This window comes from Melanotaenia boesemani, chromosome 18, assembly GCF_017639745.1.
Source record: "Melanotaenia boesemani isolate fMelBoe1 chromosome 18, fMelBoe1.pri, whole genome shotgun sequence".
In the NCBI taxonomy this organism is placed as follows: domain Eukaryota; kingdom Metazoa; phylum Chordata; class Actinopteri; order Atheriniformes; family Melanotaeniidae; genus Melanotaenia; species Melanotaenia boesemani.
This window is the reverse complement of record NC_055699.1, coordinates 17,519,438-17,537,222: the sequence shown is the minus strand read 5'-3', so window position 1 is coordinate 17,537,222 and position 17,785 is coordinate 17,519,438. Positions and strand designations below refer to the sequence as shown.

Below are 17,785 nucleotides of genomic sequence, written 5' to 3'. Positions count from 1 at the left end.
CAAAAGCTCATCAGTGAATGAACCTTTGGGCTTCAAAAGTCGGCCTATCATCAAGTACAGTTCCCAGGTACTTGTACTGGTTCACCAAGCTTAATTACCCTGTAGAGATAATTCATTCATTATCTTAACCACTTAGTCCATTTTGAGGCTGCTGTAAGCTGGAGCCAGCATTTTACCAGGTGAGAAGCAGGGTACACCCCAGACAGGTCACCAATCTGTCGCAGGGCCAACACAGATATGGACAAACAACCATTCACACACACACACTCACTCCTAGGAGAAATTTAGAATAACCAATTTACCTTACATGTATGTCTTTGGATGGTGGCAGGAAGCCGGAGAACCCAGAGAGAACCCACGCATACACGGGGAGAACATACAAACTCCACACAGAAAGGCCACAGGTTCAAACCTCCCCCCAGCCAAGGCTTGAACTGGCAACCTTCTTACTGTGGGCCTACGGTGCTAACCACCACACCACCGTGCAGCCCCCAGTAGTTAAATAAAATTGTATTTGACTTTGACACCTGAAATGACGACTGATGAGGTGACTGGACTTTCTTTCCTAAAATTAATAATCATCTCCTTTGTCTTAGAAACATTTATTTAAGAAGGAAGACTCACACCAGTCAGTGAAATCCCTGAACACTGATCCATGATCAGGGTCAACACTGCTGAGGAGAGACAAGATGAGTCATCAGCGAACTTTGAAATATAATGCCGTGGATACTAGCTGTGACAATCATTAGTGTATAAAATAATAAAAGGGGAGGAGAACACATCCCTGTGGAGAACCAGTAGAGAAGAGGAGGACATCAGAAAAAAACCCACTGACCCTCACTCGCTGAGACTGCTCAGTTAAATAGTCAACCTATGAGGCCAGAGTCAAAACAACAAAAACTATTTCATTTTTCTGATAAAACATAGTGTTGAATAAGCCACATAAGCAAATAAGTAAATATGTAAATAACAGATTTTCACACATTTATTTTAGAAAAACATGTTCTTATTCAAATAATAATGCCTCAAAATCATGTTAGTTCCTGTTGCATCTTCCACACAGTTGATTAGGGCAGCAATGGGTATGACTTGAAAAGCTTTTGCTTCTTCCTACCCCTTTTCAGACACTCTAGAGTAAATAAAAAAATATGTAATCTTTATCAGTGTTAAAAGTCTGTGGACTAACAGGGACTACGTTACCCAGAATGTCCCTGTCCTGTTGTAGTTCAGCTCAGTTATTTCAACCATTACCTGTGTCACAGCCTATGCTCCAGCCCACAGTGAATACTGCTTTACAGCTTGCAGAGCAGTCTATACCTCAGCCTGCGACTCAACCTGCTCCTCAAATACAAGCCCCTCCCGCTTACCAAGGTATCCAGCCAGCAGGGCCACCTGCTCCAGCTCCCCGAGTGAGTCATGTGATACAACCCACTCTGCAACCTACCCAGCACGTAGCTCATTTAGTGCAGTTTGGGAGGCTTGAACCATCACAGGCTGAGCTTCTATACAATCACAAGTACAAACCCCCACTACCTGCAAACAGCTCCGACCAGGTACACTCTGCACCGGCAAAGTTCCATAACTCATCTGTAACCCCAGTTACATCCCATTATCAGCCACCACAAGGAGCATCAGCACAGCAGACCTATATTCAACATTATTCAGATCTACCTCCTGCTGCTGCCAGCTACTATCCTGTTCACTATCCAACAGCCTACACCTGCCTACCTCAGTTTGCTCCAGCGCCTTCTACAGCAGCAGAAGTTTCCCAGCCAAACCTGATGGAGATGATTGTAGCATCCTCATGTAACACGGAGAGATGTGGCCCGGATCGTGACTGAGGGCGGGACCACAAGAGCCCACTGGTAGACCAACCCAATTCCCAAAGAATGGTCTAGGGCTCCCTATTACGGAGTACGCAGTTTGGATCTGGCTATTGATTTATAGAAACAAGACAGTGTAAAAAAAATAATCTCTCTTTAGCAAACAATGTATAAAACACAACACAATAAAACAAGCTGAGTAATCTGGGTGTTAACACAAAATCCACTGCAACCAAAACCAAAAACCAAAACAAACCAAGAGTTAGTAAATTAATAACAAAACAAAACCAAACAACATAAATCCCCAAATTACCAAACCCATAAAAAACATGTTTTGCAGACTATTAAACTAACCAAAAGGGGTGTGGACCCTCTGTTAGGACATAGGGTAGGTGGGACAGTCAAAACTAAGATGCGCAAAATCAACTACTGAGAGCACCGTAGACTAAAGAGCGCAACGTAGACTAAAGAGAGCAACGTAGACTAAAGAGAGCACTGTAGACTAAAGAGAGCAACTGTAGACTAAAGAGAGCACTGTAGGGAGCAAAGACAATCTGTTTTGCAGAGAGAACACAAAGTTAGCCACAATACATGCTGACCAAGAAGCCAACCATTGTCTTATCCATACCTCCGTCCCGAGCAACGTAGCTCTACTCCAACGCCACTCCAGAAATACCAGCAGCACAGTCTAGTGTGGAAGAATGCACCCCAAGCTGTCCACGCCCAAAGGTAGAGAGAGGAAGACTGTCTAGCTACCGCACCTGTTTATACACTCCCTGATGAGCCTAAGCGGAGAAACGGAAGCAGAAGTACAGCCCGTGAGGCCTTCACGACCACGCATAGGGTCGGAAAACACACCACCATAATTACCCTGAAGTAAAACCACCCGGTTACACTCATATGGCATTCCAAAGCCCAGACTGGTGACGTTCAAATCAGGGAGAGAGAGCGACTTTGTATTACTGAAGAAAGGACTAGACAGTCTACTCGGGCCATATGCTCATATCACAGAGGAGTATAAATACCATATCTTGCTGGATCAATTAGAGCATCCCTGCGCGTTACAAGTGGCCAGTGGCCAGTGGCTATATTCACTACCGCACCCCTTATACCAGTGCAATGCAAGCTTTGGAGCAGCAATATGGGCAGCCCAGGCAGTTAGTCCAAAGTGAGCTAAGAGCTATACTTAACTACTTTCCTATTAAAGCAGGGGACCCTCAAGCCTTTGAGGATTTTTCCCTAGCAGTGTCTAGTCTGGTGGGCCTCCTTAGTACCATGGATGAAGCAGCTGTTGTTAAGCTCCAGTGTGGTTCCCACGTAGATAAGCTACTCACCAGGCTTCCTCCTAGCTACAGGGACAGTTTCATTGAGTACTGCATTACTCGCGGTATCATTCGTACTGGTAGCAGCCGTACATACAACATGTTCGACTTCTCCGAATGGCTCGAGCGCAGGTCCCAGGTGATACAACTATCAAGGCAAGCTACCCAGTCACTAACATCAGACCGACTACGATTAGGGAAAGACAACCCCAGATTCTCCACAGGGTCCAAGACACAGAGCAAGTTCACATCAATTTATTATGGCTCAGACTCTGCACAAACATAGTCCAAGCTGGATACTAAGGAACAAGCTACCGGCCCTTCTTCCTCTTCTAAGAAGAAACTGAAGTTTAAGCCGTACTGCACATACTGTGAAGGAACAGGCTATGTCTCATTCCAGGTGTCCCCCAAGGCCAGACCGGAAATACGCTACAAGATAACGCGTGCCTTTACTGCTCAGCCGCTCAGCTTAGCTGAACAGACGTGCCCAGTACAGCTCTTAAAGGGTAAGTATCAGCACCTACAGCGAGTGCAGCTTGAGGGATTCAACCACATACAGCCGCTAGTATTAATCGGCTCTGATAACTCCTGTCTGTCCAGTCCTGCGTGGTACTGCCCAAGGACCTGTCGCTGTTTGCACCAAGCTTGTGTGGGCTATCCAGGGTCCAAGCAGCAGCATGCCCACAAAGCAGGAGGTGCACTGCCTTAACATATCATGCTCCTCCCCGTTGAAGCCCTACACCGTACGTACCGTACGTCCGTACTGGACGTACAGCGTATGTGACAATTAGACGCCCCCCCTCCATAGACCTAAGAAGGAGGTCACACATTCAAAGGAGGATAGAAAGGCCATAGCCATGTTAGAGGCCAAGACCATCAGAGTGCCCGTGGATGGTGTAGAAAGATATGCCACTCCCCTGCTCAGGAAACGAGACTTTCCAAGGATGCACTTGTCCCCTGATGTAGTTAAAAGACTTCTGAGGTCAACAGACCATAAGCTGGTAAAGACTCCCGACCTGACACTCACATATAACAACGAGATCAAGAGATTGGTGCATGCTAGGTGCTGGATGTTGTGAAGCTAACTCCTGAGGAGATACACAGCTCTGCTGGATCCTGGTACGTACCCCATCACATCGTACATCACAATAACAAAGCTCAGGTGGTCTTTAACTGCTCTTTTGAGTTCCAGGGAACCATCCGCAACCACTACCTTCTGCCCGGACCATCCCTAGGACCTACACTGCTAGGTGCTTCCGGCAGTATCCTGTGGCAGTGAATGGGGATATAAGGGCCATGTTTCACCAGATCTGCCTTCTCCCTGCTGACTGCCCCCTTCTGCGGTTCTTGTGGAGGAACCGTGAGACAGATAGGCCCCCAGATGTGTATGAGTGGAGAGTCTTGCCCTTTGGGACAACCTGTAGCCCCTGTTATGCTATTTTGCCCTTCAAAGCCATGTGAAGAACCACAAAGACACCTACCAAGATGTATACAGCTCTGTCCACACAGCCTTTTATGTGGACAACTGCTTGCAGTCCCTCTCCAACCCACAAGAGGCCATGTTACTCATTGATCAGATGAGAGTGCTCCTTATCCAAGGTGGGTTTGAAATACACCAGTGGGCAGGCAAAGTCCCTGAGGTGGTCACACATCTGCCCAACACAGCCAGGTAAGACAGTTGTGAACTGTGGTCGAACATTAAAAGCCTTGACCCACAGGAATCAACACTCGGTCTTAAATAGCACTGCCCAACCGATGTTCTAGGATACAAGCACCACCCTGTAGCCTACATAACTGTCACACTGCGTAACATTTACAAAGTACTGGCCAGTCAGTATGACCCACCGGGTTATATCTGTTCCTACACTACAAGAGCCAAGCTCATTGTGCAGGCACTGTGGAGAGAGAGGATGGGGCGAACCCATAGACGGTAACCTTGAATGGGAACAGGAATTATCTCACCTCCAGCACATTACCATCCCTCGCTGCTGCACTCCTCCACACAACTACAACAACGCTACGTATGAGGCTCACATCTTCTGTGACGCCTCATAGAGAGGGTCTACAGAGCTGTAGCCTACCTCAGAGTCATGGAGCATCAGATCCACATTTCCACCACCTTCATCATGGCTCGCTCAAGTGTCAATACCCCGACTGGAGTTGTGTGCTGCCCTTTCTGGAGCCCAACTAGCCAAAGTACTCCAAGCTGAACTCTCACTTCCCCTGCACGCTGTCTACTTGTGGACAGATTCTACTACGGTGCTACAGTGGATCCAGTCCAGCTCCTGCAGGTACAAAATCTTTGTGTGGACTCGAATTTGTAAGATACAGGAGCTGACCTCTCCAGAACAGTGGAGATATGTGAAGTCAGATTATAACCCAGCAGATAACATCACAAGAGGGATGTCACTTTTTGAGCTCACCATTCCCAGTCGCTGGTCACACGGCCCACACTTCCTCACACAGACTCCTGAAACCTGGCCAAATCCCCCGACAGAGTTCCCAGATTGCAACAGTGAAGAACTCAGAAAAACCGCCCTCTGTGTTCTCACATCTGTGTTCCTAGGTCTACCAGACCCAAATCAGTACACATGCCTAGATGACCTGATCCTGGCAACCTACAAATTCATCCATGGGGCGGCGGCTACCCCCCTCACGGCTACTGAGCACTTAGAGGCAAAGAGTCATCTGCTTCGCTCTGCACAGAAGGACAGCTTTCCAGAGGAGGTCCAAGCCCTCCAAACTGGCCACCCTGTGGGCCCCAAGCAGCCGTCTCAGTGTTCTTTCACCTGAGTACGACAGCCTAAGTGGACTGGTTAGCGTGGGAGGTCATCTGCGCCAAGCCACAGATATAGAACCTGACAGCCTTCACCCAATTGTGTTAGCACCTGAACACCCTCTGATCCAGCTCATCATAAGACACAATGATGCCCAACTCCTTCACCCCGGTACAGAGAGACTATTTGCCGAGGTGTGGCGCACCTATTGGATCCTCAGAGAACGGCAGGCTATTAAGAAACATCAGTGCCAGTGCATGGACTGCAGAAGATGGCGCGCCTCACCGTCTGCACCAAAAATGGCTGACCTTCCCCCATCTTGGCTGAGGCTTTACAAACCACCATTCTGGTCTGCACGAGTGGATTGTTTTGGACCATACTTGGTTAAAATCGGGCGTAGAAGGGAAAAACGCTGGGGGATCATCTACAAATGCCTCACCACTAGATGTGTCCACCTAGATCGCCTCCCTAGCCTTGATACTGACTCGTTCTTAATGTCACTACGCAGGTTCATTGCGCGCCATGGGAAGCCGTACGAGCTGTGGTCTGACCAAGGCACTAATTTCAGGGGTGGCCACAGGAAACTGCAAAGTGCCTTTGAGAACATGGTCCCCAAGCTTCAAGAACTGCTAGCAAACCAGACCATCACCTTTAACTTCAACCCTCTGCTCTCGCCTCACTTCGGGGGAGCCTGGGAGAGGGAAATCAGTCAAGTCCGCCCTACAGGTCATTGTAAAAGATCAAGTTGTGGCAGAGGAAGTCCTCCTGACAGCTCTCATAGAAGTCGAAGGCATCCTTAACTCTAAACCTTTGGGTTATTCCTCCTCTGATGTAGCCAACTTAGATCCCATCACTCCAAACCTCCTTCTCATGGGGCGGCAGGATGCTACATTACCACAGGCAGTGTACGGCCCTCATGATACTCTGACTGTTAGAAGATGGAAACACAGCCAAGTGATCAGTGACCATTTCTGGAAACGCTTTGTCCAGAATTACCTCCGGTCTACAGCTGAGACAGAAATGGAGAAAATCCACGGATGATGCCGCTGTAGGACACGTTGTGATGATCGTGGACTCCAACCTTCCCAGAGGACTGTGGCCGGTTGGGACCATCACCAAGGTTTTCCCAGGGACAGATGGCATCGTTTGAGCGGCGGAGGTGAAGGTTAAAGACAGTTTACATTCGTCCTGTAACCAAACTGATAGAGCTCCCCGAAATGCCTGACCACTCAGATGACACCTCTTCACTTTAGTGGACTTTTTTATGAGTGTATTTGCCTGGCAAATACAGGGGCGGCTGTTAAAAGTCTGTGGATTAACAGGGATTACGTTACCCAGAATGCCCCTGTCCTGTTGTAGTTCAGCTCAGTTATAGCGACTTAAGATTCGTTTTACGGTCCGACAGTCTCGACAGTATAAGCGCAACATCTACCGAGCAAAGATCGCCATCCGGCCCCATCCTGAGTTTCTCCTGTGTGTTTTGAGTTCTGTGTGCATTCCTAGAGGTCCTGTGAGTACAGGTTTACAGGAGGAAAATGTGTGTTTATTCTTTAGTTGTTATGATAACCTACGTAGCCACTTGTTCTTGCTACAACCCGCGGCTGCACTACATGTGCACTTATAAATGATTATTTAATGTGGTGTCAGGCATTGCCCTACGTTTGTAAAGGTAATTCAACTGTTAACTTTATTTGTTTAATTTCAATCCCCTGATTAAATGCAACTAAACCATACTATTGGAGTCTGTCTATCCTTCTGACCGAGGAAGAGTCAGCTGATGCATGATCCAGAAATCAGCCAACATATATAATAACTAACAATCAGTACATAAAAACGTCAGGATGACAATCAAATAATTAAATAACAGTCACTCACACAAGTAGGGTTTGTTACTATTGTGACTATAGATAAGAATAAATTACTGTACAAACTCAGGTTTCTTTGTGTGCCATCTTGGAAGAAAACTCATGTGCAATTCTATGAAAGCTAAAATAAAATTATTGCTGATAGTACATCTTGATAGTATCAGAGGACTTTGGATTCATTGACTTGTAAGTTTGAAATACCTTTCAGAGAAAGAGTGACAATAAGTATTTCGTTTGGGGAAATGAACCACTGACACTGACATTGACTGATCAAAGTGCAGGCTCACTATCAGAGGACATGTTTACTGCCAGGAGGCCTTGAAACACTGATTTCTGTGTGAGGACCTGTTTTTCATCATCAGTACATGTATAAAGTATGCTGCTATCATTTTTAAAATAGCTCTTAAAATATTTTATTAGCATAATAACACTTCTCAGAGGAATTTATCATAAGAACTAAAAAAAAAACTTCTACATGGGTTAATGTAAAATTGAATTTAATTAGATAATACTTTTACTGAGAAAGAGAAGTGAGGTTTGAATGTGTAAATATTGCTTTTGGAGTGATGTAAGCGAGACTATCATCTTTTCTTATTGTGCCCATGTGTCTTTTTTGATACCAATTGAGTTATAAAATACAAAACCTCTATTGGTCATGAAGGAAACTGCATTCTGCCTTGTAAAAAGAATGTATTTTAGGTTAAACCATTACTGAATTGTAGAGCCTGTTACATTCTTTGTGAGAAGAGAGAACTTTGTTCTTGTTCTCAAGGTTACAGATCCACTTCTTTGCAGTAACATGTCTGGGATTATACTCTGTTGTAAACAAGGACTCCAGTTCCTCCTCCTTTACTCCCACTGCTTTACCTTCAATCCCTTTCTGTGCAAGTACTGAAAACCAAATATACCATTTAAGGCCTCAAATTTGTTCCCACACCATGTCACTGAAAAAGTTGATCATGATAATAAAATTCAAATTGATCATACTATCTGCCAAGAAATGGATTGAACTTCTTCTTTCTGTGTCTCCAATTTACTCTGGCCCAACATCTGCAACATATCTTGTTATTTTGTGTGTGTGTGTGTGTGTGTGTGTGTGTGCGTGTGTGTGTGTGTGTGTGTGTCACATAATATGCAAAATCCGATGTAAAATCTTAACATGGATTCTTCTTTGATTTATCAGTTATTATCATTTCCAAACTTTTATAGACAAAGAGATCCTCCTGCACTGTCATCACTGTCATAATACACAACTAAATAGTTTTAATCTGAGAAAGCAATAAAATTTAGCAATCCATGTAGCCAGATGTGGTAATATGCTTATTCTTTTTATAATCCAATGACAACAAAATAAATAATAATAAAACAAAACAAATGGTAACATAATCTTTTACAAAGGGCTACTCTCCCAACACAATGTTATATTTGCCCCTGCTTAGAGAGTGTTTCACTAATTCTTTCATTTTATAGACTTTCCTTGAATATTAATTCTTGTTTTGTCAACTCCCTGATCCAAAACTTTAACCTTTGACAAGAGTTGTCTAACTAATATGTAATAAATGAATGACGGACAGATAGAGAAGTCCAGGTTACCTGATCACCAGGTAAAAGTTCTGTCTTCACCTTGGAGTTACTTCACAACATTCCAGGAAGAATCACTTCACAGAAAACCAACATATGAAGCCCACAGATTAAATGACTCCAGCATGCCCAGTGATGCAAGGCCATAAAGCAACTGTACTAACATGGTGACGAAAGGTAAAGAAAGAGGATACTTAAAGATGATATATAAAGCTGTATTATGCTATATGCAAAGAAACTGGGGCACAATGTTCAGCTGTAAAATAATAATAATAATAATCTTATATTTATGTTAATATTTTTAACATTCCTTGGGTTACCTTAACAATACAGGCTATGCAATATTTACCCGATTCAATAAAGTGATAACAAATGTGGATTGGTGGATACAACCTGGTTGCAGAGTGTGCAGTAAAACCATTTAAAATAAAAATAAAAATGGGAGTGGGAATGGTAATTTTCCTTTTTCTTTTTCTTTTCTTTTCATTTCTTTTCTTTTCAAGAAAAAAGAGAGGGCGAAAAGCACCCATCAGAGCATCGCGTGGCATTCCACGTATGTCGTATAGTCAGTTTTTCCTGTGTAGAGAGGAATTAGCTGACCTATACTCCAAGATGTCTTTGGCATATCCTCGGATGACAGCGATCGCTGCACCGACAGATAAGATAGTGAACTACTTGCCGCCCCCTTTGCTCTCGGAGCAGGGCTTTAAAAGGAGCGCTTTACACAGAGTGCTGTATCCGCTCTGACAGTCCACTGACCGGCCGACCGACATGTCTGCAGACTTCTCGAACGCAACGGAGAGACCTGAGGCTTGTAAAGCGGAAGTAAAGGGTTAGTCGAGATTTTATATTGGAATGGTCAACTAATGCATCTACTTTAACTTTATTGCTAAACAAAGTTTGTGACTTCTTTTGCTGCACAGGATGCATTCCCAGCTGGCTGAGGGGAACACTGTTGAGAAATGGCCCCGGGATCTTTTCTGTGGGTGACACCAGTTATGACCACTGGTTTGACGGGTTGTCGCTCATTAACAGTTTCTCTTTCAGTGATGGTTAGTGGTGCATTTCGAACCTGAGTACTCCTCACTCACTCAAATGGTATTGTTTCTCACCTTGTCTTCTTTTTCCCCCGTTCCAGGTGAAATGACCCACAGAAGTAGGTTCCTCAGAAGTGACACCTACAAAGCAAACATGGCAGCAAACAGAATAGTTGTGTCTGAAATGGGGACAATGGCCTATCCGGACCCAAGCAAAAACTTCATTGTAAAGTAAGCAAAGTAAACAAAATCTGTGCTTATTGTTGGTTTTTGTAAGATATTGGCATTTATTTGCTGCATTAATTGTTCTCATCCATTCTGCAGTTTGCACAGTTCTGTTTTTTTTCTGTTTGTTTTGATTTTTGCTATATACCGGTCCTATAATAATACATTAATTTTAATGTCAGTATTAAATTAGTCATTATGCATCTGCATTTGTACACACCTGCACAACTACAGCCATATTGTAGTTGTATAGAATAGGAATAATTGTTGATATCTAAAACTTTAAGTCTTTGAGTTTGAGCATCCTCCCTCTACCTGTGTTGTTTACTGTGCTGCTTCTTCACTTCTAGCAGTAGTAGTAGCAGCAATAATAGTCGCAGTGTGTTCAATTTGCTACATATATATAGTACGTGTAAATTTACAGTGTTGCATATTGTGATTACTGGCCAAGATATAGGTAATAAAAATAAATAGTGTCTTCAAAAAAATTTATTTCTTTTATTTATATGATATTTTTAATAAACAAAAGAATAAATGAAAAAAAAAACCCTTCTACTTTTCAGGGCAATTACCTTTCTAAACCATACTGTGCCAGATTTCACTGACAATGGTGCAAGCAATATCATTAAATATGGAAACGATTACTTTGCCACTTCTGAAACCAACTACATCCGCAAGATTGACCCTGTTACTCTGGAAACCCAAGACAAGGTAACACGTCATGCTGGGCGTGATTGCTATAAACACAAAACTCAGAAAAACATTTTGTCTCAGTACTCACGTTTAATTTTTTTGAACTGTCACACAGGTTGACTACCAGAAGTACGTATCTGTTAACTTGGCTACGTCCCATCCTCACTATGACAAGGAGGGAAACTCCTACAACATTGGAACTTCAATTGCAGAGAAGGGCAAGACAAAATACACGCTGTTCAAAGTTCCTGCTGTTTCAGAGAAAGGTAGGTCAAGTTATGTAATGCTTATAGTCTGTTTAGCTGATATCTAAGTAAAGCAGCTGCTGGAACCTGACGCCTTCAGGTGGCACTGCATTAGAAACAGACTAAGCAAACTGTCACTGTTTCATTTCATTTGATCAAGTTACTGATAATATAAACATTGCATGGTATGAGTGTTTTAGTTCATACTTTTAGATGCTCCATTGATGAAGAAACAACACTGTCAGCTTTGGCATTTCCAATTTATTTACCCATACATGTATAAAATTAACTTTTAGTTTTTGTTCAGTCACATTTTAGTCTACCGCCTTAGAAAACAAATAAGGAATTCCACATTTGTGGCATAATTACTTGAAAAACACTGAAAACTTAATATTTTTGCCTTATCATGTGTTCCTTATTAATTAAAAGTCTTACCTTAACAATACCATATATTTTCTAAATTCTTTATAAACAAGATAATGTTACTGTCATCATTAATTAACTGCAATTGTGTGCTTGATAATTTACATATGTAAATTTGAAATGTGAATTTTTTGTTCCCCAAAATTGTGTACTTGCCCACATTTTAGTCCACAAATAAATTTTCCCTTTTTACTATCTCCAGATTCTGTGACCACATCTTTCTTAGCATGGTTTGCATGACCATGCATAAGAAAAACAAATAAATCTTTAGTAGATCTAGACATGCAGCCACACTCTCAGCTAAATCAAGTCAAGTCATTTTATTAAACCTAATGGGAAACTTTGTTATTATGGTCACACAAAAGAAACCATAACTCATGAGACCATCACCGAGCAGCAATGTTTCAAAAGGAAGAGGGGACTAGACCACGAACTAGCCAAGCAGTTGGCCGTAAGGCAAGGTAAGTTTATTTATATAGCACAATTCAACTTGATTTAAAGTGTATTACAGAAACACTGAAACATAAGAAATTAGGAAGCATAACTTAAAAATAAAAACAGAAGAGAAATGAAAAGAAAGAACACTAGTTTATAAACAGTATTAAAACATGATCAAGTTTACAAATTCAAGCTTAAAAGAAATTGATGCAGATTTGGACTTCTAAATAAAAAATTATTGGAATTCAGCAGAGAACAAGAGGATCTTTCATGTGGATTTAAATAAACTGAGTGTTTCAGCTTATCTGAGTCTTTCTGGGAATTTGTTCCAGACATGTGAAGCTTAGAAGCTCAATGCAGCTTCTTCATGTCTAGTTCTGCCTCTGGGACCTGATAAGAAACATGATCCCGATGACCTGAGGGGTCTGGTAGGTTCATACTGAGTCAAGAGGCCACTGATGTATTTGCTCCTAAACCATTCAGAGCTTTATAGACCAGCAGCAGAACTTTAAAGTCTATTCTCTGACAGACCGGCAGCCAGTACAAAGACCTCAGAGCTGGACTGATGTGAGCCACTTTCTGGTCTTAGTGAGGACTCGAGCAGCAGAGTTCTGAATAAGCTGCAGGAGTCAAATTGATTTTTTATGTAGACCTGTAAAAACACTGTTACAATAATCAAGCCGACTAAAGAGGACTTGCTGAGACATCAGATCTTTTACCCTTGATATATTCTTAAGGTGATAACAGGTTGATTTTGTGATTCCCTTAATGTTTTTTAAAGTTTAGGTCTGAGTCCATCAATACACCCAGATTTCTGGCCTGGTTGGTGGTTTTTAGGTATATAGACTGAAGTTCTGTAGTGACCTTTAATCGTTTCTCTTTGGCTCCAAAGACAATCATCTCAGTTTTGTTTTTGTTTAACTGAAGAAAGTTCAGACACATCCAGTCAGTAATCTCGTCATTCTGTGAATTCTGTAGGATCTGGGTTGCTCCCTAAACCAAAAGTCCAAACCAAACCCAAAGAACCAAAATCAAAAGCTGGACTACCAGAAACAAAATAAAGCTGCAGCATCCCAGGCATTCGTGGTAGCCCAGGACACTGCCCCCTTCTTGGCTTTATATCCTTTATGGGAGTCCCATCAGCCAACCTCTGGAGAGAAGAGCGGAACAAGTTAAATCACATGCATCCAAAAAGAGCAACCACGCTGACAGAGGCACACTAACAGACAGGACCTCAAGGAAAACATTACAAACGTGACTCACACCAAACATGACTGTGCAATAAAATCACCAACAAAACCAGTAAACAAATAAAAACTACTAAAATTAAATAAAAAAGCAATACCCAAAATGATCCTTCACTAATTAAAAAAAAGCCTAAAAATAAAAACACTACACAAATAATGATCACACAGAGCTATACAGTCCTTCTGGTGGTTGCTGCAAGGACTGGGCCCTAGGGGGTAAAGCTAAGGTCCAAACCTGCTCACTATAAAATGAAAATCAAAACAAATGAGTTCCCAAACTGTTCAAAAGCTTATAATTTAAAAGAATACAAAAGGGGGGAAACATTCAACTTTCAAAACTACATCAGTTTTTCTGCAGTTTCGCTGCACTCACTGCAGCTTTTTTACTGTCTCCTGTCAGACAAAGGCAAGAAAATCCCTGCACTGAAGAACGCAGAGGTGATCTGCGCTGTTCCTTGCCGCTCTCTCCTCACGCCTAGCTACTACCACAGCTTCGGCATGACGGACAATTACATCATCTTCATCGAGCAGCCTTTAAAGCTGGACATCTTGAAGATGACTACTGCCTACATGAGGGGAGTGAACTGGGCAAGCTGCCTGAAGTTCTGTCCTGAGGAAAAGGTACGGAGTTGTTGCTGTTGCCTCTGTCTACATGTGAAAACTTGACTTACATCTAAATAACTGCACTTTTTTTTTTTTTTTTTTTCTCTTTAGACTCTGATCCACCTGATTGACAAGAAGACTGGCAAAGTGGTTGATATCAAGTACTGCACTGAAGCAACAGTCGTCTATCATCACATAAATGCTTTTGAGGATGATGGTCATGTGGTCTTTGATGTCATCGCCTACAACAATAACTCGCTTTATGATATGTTCTACATGAGCAAGCTGAAGGAAAAGGCTGGTTTCCATGTTAGCAACTACAGCAAACCAAGTTACAAAAGATTTGTACTTCCCACCCAGTGTGACAAGGTGGGATGAAATGAATACATGAATGAATTATTTTAGAGCTTTCATTTAAAGATGATACCCATTACCTCTTTTTAATTCTATAACTACATTTTTTAGGGTGTAGCAGTTGGGGAGAACCTGGTGAAACTCAAGTACACAACAGCCAGTGCTGTGAAGGAAAAAGAAGGCAAACTTATATGCCAGCCTGAGGTGCTCTGTGAAGGTAAAACCATATGAATTAAGTCTAAAACCTGATTGTCTTATTTGGATGGTTTGGGAGTTTAAAAAAAAAAAATACAAGTGCAATTTTTTTTTCCAACAGGTTTTGATTTACCCAGAATTAATTATGACTTTAACGGGAAGAAGCACCAGTTTGTCTACGGAAACATGGCAAAGGAATCTGTGCTGTCAAATGAGGTGAGGTTTCCTATTGTTTTGATTTTGACTGTTGGGAACATCCTGTTTTTCAAACTTCTTACGACATCATATGTGTCAGGAGAGTCCTGAAACTTTAAGATCATTTAAGATCTAAGCTTTTAAATGCAAAGGTTTTTAGGAAACAGATTTTTCCTAATAACAATGTTCCGAAGATGTGAGAAGCAAATTGCAGCGCTGGGATTTTAGCAGTTGGTATAAGACAATTACTTGTTGTGTTAACAAAGGCCAAGTCAATTCATGACTCCAGTGGGTACACTTGTATATCAAGGCAGCAGGAATAATAATAATAAAAAAATAAGACTTCAAAGTACAGAGATACAGAGATCAGGCAACAGCAACAGGCAAAGAGGAAGGTACAAAATGAGACATTCTTGCTTAAAACTTTTAAATATTTTTAATTTTCCCCACATGGTATAAGATTCCACAAACTTTTCCTTTGATTCTTTCATTCTGGATTTTATATTCTGTAAAGCAAATAATTAAAGACTGTCATGAAAAGTGGAATATCTCTGAGGAAGGAAGTTTCTTGTCAACAAAGAAAAGTTTTTACTCTCTGAATTAGCTGTATATGCAGTTAAGTCACTAAACTTAACCTTTGTGTTGTTTTTTAGAGAAACATAACAGCTGTAATAAAATTGTGCTTCAACAGCATTGTATACATTAACAGGAAGATTACAAAATGTAATGATTGAGTTATCTCCTTATGATATACTTAGATAACATGAACTAAATGAACTCTAACAAAGAATCTAAAAAATAAATATAACTGCTAAACAAGCAGAATTTTATTACAGGGCGTTTGTGTTGGACAGAGATTGACCGCTTGTTTATCTTGCTATTTGTGCACAAGTCAAATATTAGCTGTATAATGCTACTTAAGAGAATTATTTTAGGAAAGCTAAAGTAAATGTTCAGATTCAGTAAAAAAAAATCACACATTGTCTCTGTGTCTGTACACACCTAGTCTTAGGTATATCAAAATAGACGAAAAAGTGCTCATAACATAGTTGATAAAATGCGACTTTAAACCAGGATCTATGCAAACATGAACTTAGCTTATTACCAATAAAAGAGCTTCAAATGGGTTTATAGATGTTTTCTTGGCAGATTGTTTGCTGAAGGAACAAAGTACTGCACAGACACAGATTAGCCAATTAAAATATATCTACAGTATGCTCATCTATGTCTGTAAATGATTAAAAACTGCAGCTTCCGAGTGTTATCACAGACTGAGCAACATAATCTGTTGTAACACCTTTTGCTTCAGGTTTTAAAGTTTGACACAATCACTAAGGAGACTGTTTGCTGGAGTGAAGACAACTGCTGGCCTTCGGAGCCTGTGTTTGTTCCCAGACCAAACGGAGAGTCAGAAGATGATGGTGAGTGTACTTTATGTGTATGCATAAAACAGAGCTCAGTGGGCTTTCACTTTCTTACAAGTGTTAGCAAGATTTGTCTGCAATAACTTTTCTCGATTTGTAGGAGTGGTTCTAGTATCAGTCACCACCTCCAACCCGGGCCAGTCGGGTTACATCCTGATCCTTGACGGCAAAACATTCAAGGAAGTAGCTCGAGCGAATGTACAAACTGCGCTCCGCATGGATATGCACGGACTTTTTATCCCAGAACAGAATTAAATCAGCTTGTTGACATGTTCAGTAAATGCCTTAAATGCCTGTAAAATGTATATTTTCCATGATCTAGTCTCATTCTTCATCATAGCAGCCACTCCTACATCACTTTCTCTTCTGAACCTTTCTGTTTGATATTCTGCTAACAGGCATTCCCAGTATTTATAGCCCAGATATTGTCTTTGTACTACTGAATATTTTTGCTTTAATCATAATGGCTTGTTTTGTATTTCATTTGGATTCTCCAAATTATCTCTTACATTCTATATATAAGATCAAAACTTTGTTTTTCTTACGTTTGTTAACAAAGATAAAGATTGATTGATTTATGTGTAGTGCAGAAAAAAAAATGGCATTTTAAGTGCATGTAAGTAAATATTACTGTTATTAGACTGTTCTCGTTTCATGAAAGACATAACGTGAGTTCTGAAATGTTCTCTCATTCATTCATTTTCTCATAAATTGTTTGAGTTTAACAAAAGATAGTCAAGACAGGAACAAAGGATAAAGAATAAAGAACAGAATCACAATAGAAGAAAAAATGGAAGAGTAGATTATGTGTGAAGGTTGTGAAAGAAATTTAGCTGCATACGGTAATCACTCATATATACTCATAATAATCACATGTATATTCAGTTTCTTTATTAATTTAATATTATTAATCCATTCACTTTTACATTTTCATATTGTGTGTTCTCATTCTACAGAATACTGAAGTTACAGTTTTCATTGTGTATGTGTGTGTGAGGTCAGACTGACCACTTTCTTCCCAGAACTCTGATATGGCAGAGTTGAGACTGGTTTTCGACCTGCTAGATAGCAATAGTTGTTTGGGATATCAGCTTGTTGTGGTATGTGGGCTTTGTCTGAAAACTGGAAGAAAGTGGCGCCACTCAGTCGTCTATTCCTCATATTATTTTGCTGTTTGACCTTCAGCTGGAGACCAGCTGAATAAAACAGTTTCTCTCTGATGAATCATCAGAGTCTCTCCTGATTTCATGTGAGTTGGGACGATCGCTCTCTTACTTGCAAGTAATCCTTTTTTCAATACTTCTCCTGTAAATAAACCTTATATACTTTACTCATTCC

At 41.3% G+C, this 17,785-nt stretch overlaps 1 protein-coding gene across 2 annotated transcripts; it reads left to right on the top strand.

The window, feature by feature from the left end:
- Positions 1-9,891: 9,891 nt before the first annotated feature.
- Positions 9,892-17,119, top strand: bco1 (beta-carotene oxygenase 1). Of its 2 annotated transcripts, none has more exons than XM_041969002.1 (11): positions 9,892-10,200; positions 10,292-10,420; positions 10,507-10,636; positions 11,194-11,341; positions 11,439-11,589; positions 14,077-14,297; positions 14,391-14,648; positions 14,745-14,850; positions 14,950-15,044; positions 16,333-16,444; positions 16,548-17,119. In XM_041969002.1, the coding sequence occupies exons 1-11, from the start codon at positions 10,140-10,142 to the stop codon at positions 16,700-16,702; spliced, it is 1,566 nt and encodes a 521-aa protein (XP_041824936.1). In that variant the 5' UTR covers positions 9,892-10,139; the 3' UTR covers positions 16,703-17,119. The 2 variants fall into 2 exon arrangements, with proteins under 2 accessions (XP_041824936.1, XP_041824935.1); XM_041969001.1 differs by having other exon boundaries at positions 9,893-10,200; positions 14,947-15,044.
- The last annotated feature ends 666 nt before the right edge of the window (positions 17,120-17,785 follow it).